This window comes from Puma concolor, chromosome B4, assembly GCF_028749965.1.
Source record: "Puma concolor isolate L17-30 chromosome B4, mPumCon1.1.hap2, whole genome shotgun sequence".
Taxonomy (NCBI): Eukaryota; Metazoa; Chordata; class Mammalia; order Carnivora; family Felidae; genus Puma; species Puma concolor.
Genome location: NC_141673.1, coordinates 19,040,402 through 19,055,864, shown reverse-complemented (window position 1 = coordinate 19,055,864; position 15,463 = coordinate 19,040,402). Strand labels below are relative to the sequence as shown.

General features: G+C 42.2%; 1 protein-coding gene across 2 annotated transcripts in view; it reads right to left on the bottom strand.

Annotated features, from left to right (window-relative positions):
- The window catches only part of PAH (phenylalanine hydroxylase), a 101,739-nt gene that overhangs the window by 62,329 nt on the left and 23,947 nt on the right, over nt 1-15,463 (bottom strand). For both annotated transcript variants that reach the window (XM_086712507.1, XM_086712508.1), the window contains 2 exons: nt 8,458-8,606; nt 1,838-1,945 (listed from right to left, as the gene is read on the bottom strand). In XM_086712507.1, the coding sequence (XP_086568633.1) occupies nt 1,838-1,945; nt 8,458-8,514 (165 nt within the window). In that variant the 5' untranslated portion in view covers nt 8,515-8,606. The remainder of the gene's footprint in view (nt 1-1,837; nt 1,946-8,457; nt 8,607-15,463) is intronic.

Sequence of the window (15,463 nt, the reverse complement as noted above, 5' to 3'; positions counted from 1 at the left end):
TTATTAATTAGGTTGAAAACATCCTGTTAATTTGCTATTATTTAATTTATTAACTGATTAAGGCCTGACCTCTCAAGGGGAAAATGCTGATTAACTATATAATACAAAGGCTAAAATGTTGCATAGGAGCATTTTACAGATACATTCTTTCTCGTGAACAGTTTGTCATTCAGAAAGTACTCAGTCTCTCTTCTCTTTTCTCATTTCTTGCTCTCACTCAGGCAGACCTTCCCCTCCCCCACCCACCCCTGCCTCCTTTGGATAGCCAAGTTCAGTATTTTTAAAAATAGACCCTACTTTTTAGGTAGATTTTAGATTTATAGAAAAATTGAAAGGATAGTATGAAAAATTTCCACACACTCTGTACCCAGACCCCCCTATTATTAGCATCTCGTGTTAGGGTGGAATATGTCAGAGTTAATGCATTAACACTTATGCATTTTCTTTTTAAAAAAATTTTTTTTACATTTATTTATTTCTGAGAGAGAGAGACAGAGCATGAATGGGGGAGGGGCAGAGAGAGAGAGGGAGACACAGAATCCGAAGCAGCCTCCAGGCTCCAAGCTGTCAGCACAGAGCCCGATGCAGGGCTCGAACTCACAAGCCATGAGATCATGACCTGAGCCGAAGTTGGTTGTTCAACCGACTAAGCCACCCGGGCGCCCAACACTCATGCCTTTTCATAAACTAAAGACCATAATGTATTTGAATTTTTTTAGTTTGTATCTAATGTCCTTTTTTCTGTAGTAGGATCTCATTCCAGACACCACATTACATTTAGATGTTACATTCCTCTAGGCTCCCCTTGATTGTGACAATTCCTCAGACACTTCTTATTTTTGATGACCTTGACAGTTTTGAGAAGTATGGGTCAGGCATTTTGTATGATGTCCTTTAACTGAGTTGTGTGATGTTTTTCTCATAGCTAGACTGGGTTATGGTTTTAGGGGAAGAAGACCACAGAGGTAAAGTGTCATTTTCATCATGTCGTATCAAAGGTTCATACGGTCTACATGACTCATCATTGCTGGTATTGACCTTGATTACCTGGCTGAGCTACTGTTTGTTGGGCTTCCCACGCCCTTTCCATCCCATCTGGTTTGGAAGAAAGTCACACTGTGCCACTCACATTTAAGGAGTGCATATACTCTTCTTCTGTAAGTACAGAATATCTATTTAGATTATTTGAAATCTTCTGCATGGACATGTGTCTGTACCCCATTTACTTATGTATCCAGTCACCAGATATAATTTTATTAAAGAATAAAATTTACCTGGGGTAAAAGTTAATTGGTTCAAAAATATTCCTTCTTAAAATCCAGGGCAAAAAAAATTTTTAAGGAAACAATAAAGCCTAATTGACTTTGCTTGTATTTAAATTTAATTTCACTCTTAACTGAACATTTAATATATATAACACTGGTCTGTAGAGGATATAAGATGGCTGAGCCAAGGTTCCCTGCCTGAAGAAACAGGCCCAGACAGAAAATGTGCATGCATAACCAGGCAAATAAGTGTTGCAGTTAAAAGTAAAGTGCTTTGGGAACACTGAGAAGATAGTAATTAATTCAAGGAAAGCTCGATAAAAGAAGTCTGAAATCAGGGCCAGCTTCCCGTGTGTGCAACCAGTGATTCTGAACGATTCTGACTATGAACGGAGAAACTGAGCCCAGGGAGAATGAAAGACTTCACTAAGGTCTCATAGTTGGTTAATGTGAGCGCCTGAGCTGAAAAGCAAGTCTTCCAATTCCAGATCCCATGTTCTCTTCGCTGCATCCAACTAGGAAATAACACAGAAGCCTGCTATGCATTATCCAAGGCGGAAATGAATACTTACCTCAAACAAGCGCAAGACCTTGGCCAGGGCACCAACTTCTTCCTTGAGCGAGAAGATCAGTGATATGGCACCATCTTGATTGGAATTGTCTTCAATATAGCTTGTTTCCTACAAGATGAAGTGCTCCTGGTTAAAATGTTTTCCTATGAAATCTGCAAGCAAGAGGCCGGCATAAACGCTCTCTTCTAGTTAAGGCTTGGAATGCAATGAGTTACATATATTCTACACAGTAAGTATATGATTTCTGGTAGAAAATATGTAAGTCAAGGGGAGTGATATTTACAATGATGCTCCTAGGTCAGGATTCACTTTTAGAAAACTCTCATTATTCACTGATATCACCTATAGCCCCAGTACCTTTTAGTGAGCATCTACCAAGTGCCAGGCACTACTAGGGCCCTGAAATACAAAAATGAATAAAACAATTCCCATCCTTCAGGAGCTCAATATTTGGCTTAATAGACACATAACACAAAGAGCCTTAGAGGTAGGCTCTTTGAATAATACAATTCAAAAAGTGTCCAGAAAAACACTGAAAACTACGGTGTGGAAAGTACTAAAAATGGGTGGTTGAGACCAAAGACCTCGGTTGGAGCCCTCTGTCTTCCAGTTATCAGCTGAAACACTTTGGGCAATAGCTTGGCCTTTTTAGTTTCCTTATCTGGAAAATCATGCTAATAATAAACCCTGTCAAAGCAATATTCACATGATGAAAAAAAAAGATAAAACAGTTTACATATAAAAATGATGGAAATACGGGGCACCTGGGTGGATCAGTTGGTTGAGCGTCCAACTCTTGATTTCAACTCAGGTCATGATCCCGGGGTCGTGGGATTAAGCCCCATGTCAGGCTCCGTGCTGAACACAGAGCCTGCTTGGGATTCTCTCTCTCTCTCTCTCTCTCTCTCTCTCTCTCTCTCTCTCCCTCTGCCCCCCTCCTCTGTTCTCACACACACACTCTCTCTAAAATAAAATAAATAACAATAAAATTTTTTTAATGATGGAAATATTGTAAATACACAAGAATGACTCTTTAGCCTTGGCAAAGATCCCAGGGAAGCATTATGCTCAGGAAAGCATTGTCCTGTATGCTGGGATCTATGATATCCAATTACTGAAAAAGTCACAAAATGCATAAAAGAAACACAAATAACCTACCAGAAGAGGGATGTCCTAAACTATATAGCAAAGCTTGTCAAGGATCTAGCACTTTCTACATGCACATGTCAGCAAACTAATGTGGGATTAGGGTTGGCGTCTCAGGGTTAGCTGAAACCTTTAAAAATTATAAAGTTTTGCAATAATAATATACAAAGCTCCATGTGTGCTGACAAATAAATAGCACGTACCCCAAACTAGGAAGAAAAAACCACACAGAACAATTACTCTCTTATAAGCAAGTTAATGACATTAGTGGGATGGATGTTACATCATCTTAATGAGAAGGCTGTGTTGGGCAGACTCTACCAGTGATGGCATAATAACCCTTGCATGAATATTGATGACCTTTAGGACGAAATTCTTTTCATTCAGAAATTTCAGATTTTCCCAGAACCTCACAGAGGTGGGGCAACCACCCCCTTATTTTGCAGATGGGGAAACTGTGGGCCAGAGAGAGAAAGGTGTAATGCCTCTAAAGCCACACAGGTGTTGGGTAGCAGGTCAATAACCCAGGCTCTAAATTATCAGCAGGTGTAATTAGAGAGGGCTTCAAATGAACTGGAAGACTGAACCGTTTTATATCCCTATATGGACCGTGATATTATCTTTCTTAAAAAACATTTGTCTTTTTAAAAAATTCCAGTAGAATTAATCTGCCATTTATTAAGAGCCTGTAATGTCCCAGGCATCATAATAGGCACTTGATTTGGATTACCTCATTTAATTTTGATATAATTAGGAGGCAGGTTTTATTATCCAGCAGGTGTCTGCTTTTACTGATGACAAAATGAAGTCTCAGAGATATATAGTCAGCAATGGAGCCAGGGTGAGACCCCACGCCATTTGAGCCCAGCATTCATCCATGAATCACAGCTTCTTGTAAGACTCTATCCTGCCTCTCCCTCTTGTAAACCCTGCCACAGACATGCAGAGGAGTGTCTGATATACATCTTCTTCCTCCCAGAGAACACTGAGTCCTTAGTCTTTTCTGATTTCTTTGAAATGACAAAAGATTTCCATTTCTGGTTCACTTGGCAACGTTCTCTTCTGTTGGCCTCCAAGAAAATAACACATTCCAGATATACCTCAACAGGTGCCACCCATAACTGGGACAACTCAGACCTGAAGGCACCTGGGCTCAAAACTCTGTCACCACCAGCTTCCCGCTCCTGTACATGTCCAAGTCCCACCTGACCTCTAGAAGTGACCCTTGGGGTCAGGTCCTTCTTTTGTTCCTACTGCCACCGCTGTGATCCAGCCTTAGTGATCTGTATCAGTCTGGTTCTAACAGAATTTTGCTTGTGTCCTTCTACTACTCAGAATTCCCCAAAGGCTCCCAAGGCCAGCAGGAGAAAATACCTCTTTCTGATATTCAAGGGTTCCTTGGTACCTTATCTCCCGAGGCCGCCCACAGGAACTGCCTCTCTAGCAAATCATCTTTCTTCTTGCCTTTTCAGCTCATTAGAACAGATGTCCTGCCCCAGCCTCCACGCTCCCCTTTCAAATATCTAAGTCTGGGGGCGCCTGGGTGGCTCAGTCGGTTAAGCGTCCAACTTCGGCTCAGGTCATGATCTCGCGGTCTGTGAGTTCGAGCCCCGCGTCGGGCTCTGGGCTGATGGCTCAGAGCCTGGAGCCTGCTTCCGATTCTGTGTCTCCCTCTCTCTCTGACCCTCCCCCGTTCATGGTCTGTCTCCCTCTGTCTCAAAAATAAATAAACATTAAAAAAAAAATTAAAAAAAAAAAACAAATATCTAAGTCTGCCTCTAAAGCCCTCTTGGGTCTCACTTCTGTCAGAAGACCTCTGTCCTCCCCAGCTGAAGTGAATAATCCCTCCTTGACCTATGCATTCCATTTGGCTTCTGATGTCCATGTGGGACTTGACTGGCAGAGCTGGCCCTGTCTTTAGAGTTGATCTAGTTCCACCCCCTTATTTTGCAGATGGGGAAACTATGGGCCAGAGAGAGAAAGGTGTGACTCCTCCGAAGTCACACAGGTGGTGGGTAGCAGGTCAAAAACCCAGGCTCCTAAGTATCGTTCTGTACAATTCCTTCTGCTATGTGCATTATGTCCACATTAAGGCCTCTGTGTCTTGCAGACCAGTTATCCAATATCATTCCTGACAACCCATACTAATCCACACCTGCCCCCTTCACTTTCTTCTTTCCCCCGGTTCACTTTCTAGATCAGATTGTCAATGAGTGTTCCTTTTTTCTCCATTCCAAAATTACCTGGGGAATCTTTGTTCGAATGCAGATTCCTGGGCCCTGCCCTAGCCCATCACATCTGAGTATGTGGGGTAGGATCTTAGAATCTGCATTTTCAAAAGGTCCCAGATAATTTTCACCGTGGAAGATTTTGAAACCACTGATAAATACACAGCCCAAGTTTTTAAATTGTGACTTTTCCCAAATATGTCTGCAAATTCACATTTGCCATATGGAAAGGTACTACTCTTTATTGTCATTAATATTAATAATAGGACGTGGCATTGAATGAATCCCCACTATGTGCCAGGAGCCATACTTGGTGATTTTTATAGTTAATAAGCATCATCATTGGCAGCGGCTAGTACCGTTATAAGAGTCTACAAGTTGTAGCTCATCTGGTCTTCACAATAGCCCCATGAGGTGGGTGATGTTACTTTGCAAAGGAGGACACAGACTCTGCCAGCTTAAGTGGATTGTCCAAGGACAGCCCACCAATGGTGGCAGAGCCTGGATCTGAACATGAGTCCAACAGTTCCAAAATCCGTATTCTGCCTCCCAGTGACAGACCCGAGGGAGACAACATATAGCTCCCCTTTGCAAAACTTGAGGGACTTTAAATGAAAAGAAGCTCAAGGGGGTTTGTGAAATAAGGTGGCCTTGGGTAGATTCTGATTCCAACATCACTATGTGGATCCAGCATGGGACCTTGGGCAAGTCTCTTCCAGAATATATTTGTATTGGCTCATCATCCATGCCTTATTTGTTTCCCAAAAGCGTATGAGTTGGCTTAGAAACACATGTAGACCCAGGATGGGCAAAGGTAGAGAAAAGTAGCTCAGACACCAGATAGGAAGAAATAGTGCAGGGAAAATGACCTTTACTAGCACCCAGGATGGAAAGAGTTTTGATCATTGGGCAAAATGTTTGACAGCAGAAATATATTCCCTATGGTTTTATCTAACAAATGCATTCTGTTATCCTTGCAAAAGAGCATTTTTCAAAATTGCAAACAATAATACTCTTTAGCAAGGTATTCTAAGGGCACCTTCAATCTTAGTGTCATGGTAGGAGGCCTGTATTTGCAAGTGTGATTATATGTATACACAAGCACAGTGTAAGGCAACCAGGAAAAAAGATGCAGACATCCTGCCATGGACACACTACACCCCCTATTCCAGCGTGTTTCTACAGGAGGAAGAAGTGTGGCAGCGAGCGCCCAGGGTGTTGAAGTGTGATCTACATTTGAACACTGGCTTCACCATTCAGAGCTATGATTTCTGAGTTCCTCTTATCCTGTATTCCACTGCCCTGTTCTATTTTTCTTCACAGCTCTTTCCCCTACACGAAATTATTTGTTCATTTGATTAGTTTTGTATTACTTTTGTCCTCCACTAGAATATAAGTTTCACTAGCGCAGAAATTCCACTGCGCCTGGCACAGAGTAGGTGCACAATAGGCCTACTGGGTGAATGAATGAGCCGAACATCTCTTGCAGGGTTGTTGTGCCTGTGGCGTGGGTAGAGCACTTGACACATCACAGGCCTCCAGCCTTATGTCAGCATTACGTCCAGCACGTGCTGTTCATCTGGGTCGGGAGCTTCGAGAGGGCATAAAGTAGGTCTTTCTTGCAGACTTTCAGAGCTGGAAGGAATGCTTAAGACTATTCCAGTCCAACTCCCCCGCCCTCAGTTTTACAAATACCAAACTGAGCCTCTTTGCCCCAGTTAGATGACTTCCCCGATACACAGCTTCGGTAAACCAAAGACAAGAGCCCATGTCCGCTCACTGCCTGTCTAGCATCCTTCCATGGTGTAGCTGTACCAACCACTGTGCTTGACTCAGTGCCTGTGTCTCTTGCCAATGTTCCATACCCAGTTTGGTGAACAAGTAAGTCAGTTCTGGCTAGACACGGTGCTCCAGGAACTGTGCTAAAAGCTTTACAGACACTATTTCATTTCATGCTCATCCTAACCCTAGGACATGGGTACTTTTATCCTAATTTTTCAAATGAATAAACCTGCAGCTTTGCAAAGTTAAATACCCTGCTTTCCATGCAAAGGTAAGACATGCTGTAAACTCTCATTTTTTACCCCCCAGTCATCAAGAGCGATCATCTGTGGTTCTCAATCTTCTAAGTGTTCTATGAAGAACGCTTTAAGCCCCCATGGCTCCCTAACCAGATCATAGCCCCTAACTTCCTCCCATGGTTGTAGGGGCCCCACTGCCAGAAACACCAGGACTGAATGATGACCGGGCCAGAATCTATTCTGCGATCCATCTGACAACCACACTGTCCCTCCTCAACACAAACTGTCTCCCAAGTGCAACCTTTCCAAAGGAAGTCTTTCTCACAGGACTCAAAAAAAAAAAAAAAAAAAAAAAAAAGTCAGTCCAAAGTTCTGTGGTCTCTCTAGTTATGCTAAAACACAACTATCCTCTCCCCTCCAGCTTCTGTTCTCTAGACGGGTCTCACTGATCTTGTAAATGACAGCTGTCTGTAAGCTGACGTTATCTCCCAGGGCTGGGCTGGGCTTTACGTCTGAACCCCAAAGTCTGCAAGTGTGATAAGTCAATTCAAGAATGTATGCTGCCATTTTTCACCTCAAGAGAAAGGCAACGTGTCCCGAAGAACAGAATGCACCCTGAGTATTATCCCCAAGTCACGTTTAGGGTTCTCTCACATTCCAAGTTCAAGGCTAAGTCCTGTTCATTTCCCTCTCTGTTTAATTTTTCTCCTTCCCCAGGTCTAAGTCCAAGACTTCTTCATGCCTCCTTTTCTCCCAAAGGTGAAAAAAAGAATACAATTTCTTACAACGTTGCCATTTTGAAAGCTGGCTGAGAGCTCTACATAAACATCACAGGAGAGCAGATCTAGAAGAATCCCACCTCCCATACCGGATCATTGAGAACCAGCCCCTTCACTGTAGGAAAGAGAAAGCAGGCAACAGAGAGGGCCGGTGACTTGTCAAAAGACACACAGCTACTTGGGGGCAGCTCTGGAAGCCAGATCCCCATCTCCTAAAGCAGTGCTCTTTCCCTGAAAGCCACACAGGACAGATGTCCTTCCCTAGGGAGCGGTCGTTGAGGACACGTGTTATCTGTTGCCTTCCTGGACATTTCCATCATTCTTCAAATAAATTCAGACTTCTCGGTGAGCTTAAGGGAGTAGGAAAGAACAACATTCCTCAGACCCTTTCCTACCGGGGACCAGACGTCCCTCCCTCCCTGAGGCCAGCCCCGGCTCAGGCTCACCTGTCCGTCAGAGAGTTTCCTGCCAAAACCTCGGTTTTCCAGGACCACAGCCGACATGCTGGCTCCCCGCGCGAGTGAGGCGTCTAACTCCGGGGCGTCGGTGGCAGGCGGTTTCGCAAACAGCAAGTGCTGCTGCTGAGGTTTTTAACCTGGCGTTAGGAGGAGAGGAGAGATCGCAAGGATGTCCCCTGCCACTTACCGGCCACAGTGAAGCCCCAGGTGGGCGTTGTCCTGACGTAGTGGGCTCCGGGTCACCTGGCCCGACCGCCCAGAGGGGAGGGTGTGGCGGATGCGGGGAGGCAGGACTTGGCTGCCCGCCCTCGGTGGGGCGCGGGGCCGCCTCCGCGCTGGCGATGAGACAGGGTTGGCACCTCCAGGACGCAAGAGCACGGGAAGCGGGTTCTTGCAGTGCGAACAACCCCGCGATCCCCTGATGACAAAACCTGTAAGAAATAATCCTTTCTTCCCCAACCCCCCTCCCCATAGGAGCACAGCCAGGATCTTAATTTCGATTTACATTGGTGGGGGGCGGGGTCCTTTCTATTAACCATTAAGCCAACCATCTTTCTGTGCTGGGACTTCAGAAAGCAAGACTTTCTGTGCTGGGACTTCAGAAATGCATTCGCACGCCCTCGAGCTGTTCACGCAAGTGCCGGGAGCTCCCAGAGGAGAGTGGGAGAGCCTCCTGGCCGGGATGCTGCGAGAATATGAGTAAGAATGAGAACGAGGTACCATATTACGCACTGAGTACAGTTCTCGCCATAGAGTTGAACCCTCAATAAATAGAAGATCCTGTTTAAAAGTATGTGACCACAAATAATCACCGAACACCTGTACTGTGTGTGGGGAGGTATTCTCCGCACTCAGGGTGAAGCAGGGAATGAAACAGAGGCCCCCCCGCCTCCCCGGCCAAGCTGCCTTTCTGTGAGCGAGACAGAGAATACGTTAATAAATAAATTTAGGCAGAGCTAAGCCTTCTGAAGAATATAAAACAAGGAGACGGGCTAGGACAGAGCTGATGGGTACTGGAGACTGGACTCCTCCAAATGAGCAGGAAGATGTCATTCACTCCCATATTTTCAGAGCAGGAATCTGAGATGAAGCATTCGTTGCCAGCGGGAAAACAAAATAACGAGGACACAGCCACGTCAGAGGTTCAGAAGAGATGTGAAAAAATCAGGGGCATCAAGGCCTCGAGGGCCTGCCTAATATTTACCCAGGAGAGAAAACAAGCCAATAATAGAGGTTGCTAGAGATCCACCCCCTCCTATCCCACGATGCTGTGACAGAATGACCAAACATCTGCCAAAAAAAAAAAAAAAAAAAAAAAAAATCTCCTATTTGAGATCCAAAACAAATGGACTAACTCCTGGTTCCATCACTGATTAGCCATGCTATGTAGCTTTGGACAAATCCATGCCTCAGTTTCTTCGTCTTCAAAATGGGGGTTTTAAGCGTTGTTGTTTAGGGTCCCTTGAGCCTCTATGATGTGCCAGGCTTTCTACTGGCTGCTAAGAATATAGACATAATTAAATGTGACTTTGGTCTAAAAGGAGTCTTTGAGTGTCTGATTGGTATTTCCTACGGTAAACTGGAAGATCAATGTTGTTGAACCTGAAAGGGCAAACCCTGACTTCCACCCTCAGGAGAATCTATCCTTTAATGTCAATATTTTTTTTAGCATGGTAGACATGAGATGAAGAGTTTTCTTCAGCCCCAGGACTGCCTCACAAGCATCATTTCATCCATTGATGTTGTTGGCATCCTAAGGACAGCAACGGATGTGATGGCAACTGCCATATAACAGGCATGCCATAAATAAAAGCAAACAATGACAGCTAATCCCACATAAAAATGCCCCAGACCTGGGTTTTAGAGCACACTTAATTTTCAGTTACTTCAGAGAAAAACATTAATACCTTCTTTTAAAAATATTATTCTGGCAAAAAAGAGAACATTTCTCTATGCACTAAGATAAAAACTCCCAATGGTTGTTATATAAATTTTGTAGGTGATTTTTAAGCTGTCTTCTTGTTAAATGTGTGTGGAATATAATGTGTTGCTCTTATAACAAGGGTGGTGCGGGGCACCTGGGTGGCGCAGTCGGTTGAGCGTCCAACTTCAGCCAGGTCACGATCTCGCGGTGCGTGAGTTCGAGCCCCGCGTCGGGCTCTGGGCTGATGGCTCAGAGCCTGGAGCCTGTTTCCGATTCTGTGTCTCCCTCTCTCTCTGCCCCTGCCCCGTTCATGCTCTGTCTCTCTCTGTCCCAAAAATAAATAAACGTTGAAAAAAAAAAACAAAAAACAAGGGTGGTGCTGAGTCCTAAAAAAAGTTGCTTTGGACCCCGGTGCAAGTCTAGAAGGAGCATCCAAGAATGCAGTGTGCAGACCATTGAGATATTGTGAATGGCCACAGAGAGGTCCACCATGTCGCAAGTTGTGTATATGGTACACTTAGAGCTGACCTTCACCGATTTGGAAGTTGAAGATTTCCCAACCACTGCAGGTTATCAATCTCTTTTATTTAACCTCATATGCGGAGAGTTGAGTTAATCATAATCTATGAATTCATGGCACATAATCAAAACCTACAAGGTTCTGTCTAGTTTAATTTATTCATTCTTTTTCATCTTCATTCCCTACCTCTACTCCCTTCCCCCGGAGGTATCATCCTTGTGTTTAATACTTAGCCTTGGATTTTTATTTTTTTTAATTTTTTAATGTTTATTTATTTTTGAAAGAGACAGAGCGTGGGTGAGGGAGGAGCAGAGAGAGAGGGAGACACAGAATCTGAAGCAGGATCCAGGCTCCGAGCTGTCAGCACAGAGCCTGACGTTCGGGGGGCGAACCCACAAACTTCAAGATCATGACCTGAGCCGAAGTCTGACACTTAACCAGCTGAGCCACCCAGCCAGGCACCCCTAGCCTTGGATTTTTAGAATGTGTGGAAATATTGGTGCTTGTATGTGCTTTTCGTGGATATGAGTGATGTTGTGGTATAGTATTACTATAGAACATAGATAGACTATAGATTTCACAGTTTCTAACTTTTTCTTTGACCATATCCTTAGGATCTAACCATGCTGTGAATGTGCATCTAGTTCCTTGCTTTCCTAACTGGTGTGGACTACTCCACCATATTTGATTTCTCCATTCCCCAGTGATGGACACCTTGGCTGTCCCACCTCAAACAATTCTGCAAGAAACACCTTACTCCTTGTCCCCTTAGAGACCTGTGTGAGAATTTGTCTTGGATGGAGGGGTGGGATCCTAAATCCTAGGGAACATGCATTCTTAACTGCACAGACTACTGCCAGATTGCCCATTAGAAAGGCTTGTACTAGCCCACACCCCTACCAAAAGGTCCAAATAGTTCCTGTTGCTGAGCACCCCCAGTACCTGGCATCTTCTAAATGTCTGATTCTTTGTCAATCTGATCAGTTTGTAAAAAGTATGCCTTTGCTGTTTTTATTTTGCATTTCTCTTGTGGCAACTGAGTTTGAATATCTCTTTAGACACTTATGCCACTTAGATTTCCCATGCTGTCACTAGTTCGTTATATCCTTTGCCTATTTTTCTACTAGGACTCCTGTCTTTCCATGTTGACTTGTAGGCATAACTTGTATAGTCTAGATGTCAGCCATATGCCTTTCTCAGTCACTAATCTATCACCATCAGTTATCAACTGGTGTTCTTCCTTGAGGAAAAAAATAATAATTCTGATGTAATACAGATCGATCTTTTAAAATTTTTGTGGTTTGTACTCTTAGTGTCTTGTTTAAGAAGTCCTTCCTCATCTCTAAGTTACAAAAATATTCTCTCCTTTCATCATCACTGGTTTTATCTTTCACATTTGGATCTTTAATCTATCTGTATCTCTTTGTGGGTGGGATAGAGTACTGACCCAGAGTTGTTTTTGTTTTTGTTTTTCTGTCTCTCCTCTGTTCATGTCATGAGTCAGTTTTCAACAACATGGACAAAGACTTTTCATCATTGACTTTTTATGTCAGAACTTTCTCAGCTGAGATGAAATGACCCCTTCTCAGAGATGCATAATAAGAGACACCCCTTTGGCTTTTGGTACCACATGTACAGTTTTCCAAATTGCCATTTATATTTGAGTCTGTCTCTGAGATTTAATTTTTATTCCATTGGTTTATTCTATTATGCCTCCTTTTGTGTCTTTATCCTGCTGCATTTATTAATATCCCAGTATGTTTGGTAATGTATCTTAATATCAAGTTGGCAAGTCCCCCTTCTTCTCTTATTTTTCCCGAAGTGTACTTATCTGTTATGCACATTTATTCTTCCATATGCCAGCTGAGATTTTTATTGATTTGGCTCTGAATTTGGCTCTGATTTGGCTTCATCAGGGGATGCTTGTGTTAAACAATAGCATTAATAGCAGACATACATGCAGCCAAAGTTTCTCCATTCCTATTATGTGTGTTATAGGGTTTTGGTGTCGGAACCATCATTAAATTTATGAAATCCTCTCTATCCCTCGTGTGCTGAGGTTTGTTTGTTTTCATCACGAAGTGTTGAACTTAGCAAGCGCCTTTTCTGCATCTACTGAGAAAATTACGCGATGGCTTCCTTCTAGTCTATTAACATGGAAAATTATACTGGCAAAACTTTTGGATGTTAAACTCTCCTTGCATACTAAGATAAACCATTTTACTACTTGTACCATCATTATTTTATTTTGAAATCAAGATTACAGTAGCCTTACACAAGGAGTTGTAAAAAAATTTTTTTCCCTGTTTTTATAATTTTGGGAAAAACTACAGAAGATGCAAATTATTTGTTTCTTGAAAATTTGGTAATATTTCTTTTTTTTTTTCAACGTTTTTTATTTATTTTTTTGGGGACAGAGAGACAGAGCATGAACGGGGCGGGGGGCAGAGAGAGAGAGGGAGACACAGAATCGGAAACAGGCTCCAGGCTCCGAGCCATCAGCCCAGAGCCCGACGCGGGGCTCGAACTCACAGACCGCGAGCTCGTGACCTGGCTGAAGTCGGACGCTCAACCGACTGCGCCACCCAGGGGCCCCAAGTAATATTTCTTATAAATACAATGGATCTAAAATTTGAAGGGCCAGGAAAAGCAGTAGATTATATTTCAATTTACTTAACTATTATTGGCCTAGTTATGCTTTCTATTTCTTCTCATTCTATATTTTTCCAAAATTAATTCAGTCCATCAAGGTCTCAACAAAACGGACATATTGCTGTTCATAACATTCTTTCCTTGTTTTTAAAAGTTATATTGTCTGTCTTTATTCTCTCTTTCTAGTTCCATATTTTATTTGTGTCTTTCCCCATCTTGCCAGATGTTTGTCCGTGAAGACTCAGCATTCGTAAGACTGATCTTCTTTAGTGTTTATGTTGTTTTCTATTGAATTGTTTCTCCCCAGTTTTCTTTATTATTTCCTTTCTTGAGCTTGCTTTATTTATTGCACTGCTCCCAACTTCTTGAGTTGAACCTTTGGCTTATTTGTTTTCAAAGTTCTTTGTTTCCTGAAGAAAACATTTAAAATGAAATATTTTTTTAAGTACTATTAGTACCATTTTGGCTGTGTCTCATTAATTTGATACAGTTAGTGTTTTTATCATTGTTTAGTTCTAAGTTTGGAATGTAATTTTCTCAATAACCCAAGAGTTATTAAAAGTGTATTATTTAAAGTCAAGGCTTTTGGGATATTGTTGGTTTTCTTTCTTTTTTTTTAACTTCTAACTATATTACATTATAGTTAAAAAGCCAGTCTTCATGATTTTACTCTTTGAAATTTATCAAAGCTTTGTGACCAGGCACATATGGTCCATTTGTATAAATGTTCAGGTATACTAGCAAAGAATGGGTATTCTTTATTTCTTGAAGGTATATATGTGGTGTGTGTGTGTGTGTGTATGTGTGTGTGTGTGTACATATATCTATTATATTTTAAAATCCCTATTTCATAAATTAATATATAAATCAGAGAAAAAAGTTGTAGAACATGCATTTTATACATAGATACAAATGTGTGTGTGTGTGTGTGTGTATAACTTGTATTTTAATCTAATCTGATAGTTTCTTTTTACTGGTAAGTTTAGCCCATTACTTTGTTATAAAAACTTTTATGTTAGTACATATTTCTGCCATTTTATCTCATATTTTCCACTTCCCACACTTCCATTTGTTTCATTTTCTCTTTTTAAGCCTTCCACTGGAGGAATAGGTCAGGTTTTCTTTTGCTGATTTGAAAGTTCTCCTTTCTATTTTAATTCCTTTGCTGGTCATGATGGACTGAAATGTTTGTCCCCTGACCCCACCAAATTTCTCTGTTGAAAGTATAATCTCCAGTGTGATGGTATTTGAGGACTTTGGGAAGTAATTAGGTCATGAGGGCAGAGCCCTTATAAATGGGATTAGTGCCCTTCCCAGTAGAGACAACTTGCTTCCTCTCCCTCTGCTCTTCCTCTCTCTCTGCCTGAGGATACAAGAAGATGGCCATCTGCCAACCAGACGGGGGCCCCTCACCAAAGGGTGAATCTGCAAGCGACTCAGTCTCCGATTTGGTGGCCTCCACAACTGTGAGAAATAAGTGTTTGTTGTTTAAATGTGCCATCCCACACTGCTTAAGAAACTGGTTATCTCTAAGTCTTTATTCATTTTTTAAGTTAGACATAATTTTTATGTCATTTATTTATTTTTGAAGAGTTAAATACTCATATGAATCAAAAAGAAAAAAGTTATAACATACATAGTGAAAATTCTCTCACACTTCCCTATCCTTCAGACACCTGATTCTCTTCCCCAAAGACAACAAGTGCTACCAGTTTCTTTCAGAGATTTTTAAGCACATCTGTGTTCGTGTTTGTGCGCCTGTGTTCCTCTCCCTTTCAAATGGCAGCATAGTGGCCACGGTTATGTACCTTGCCACTTCAAACTTTTAATTTATATATCTTGAGATCACCTGCTTGCTACATGCAAATCTTCCTCGATCTGTTTTAATAGGTCCATTG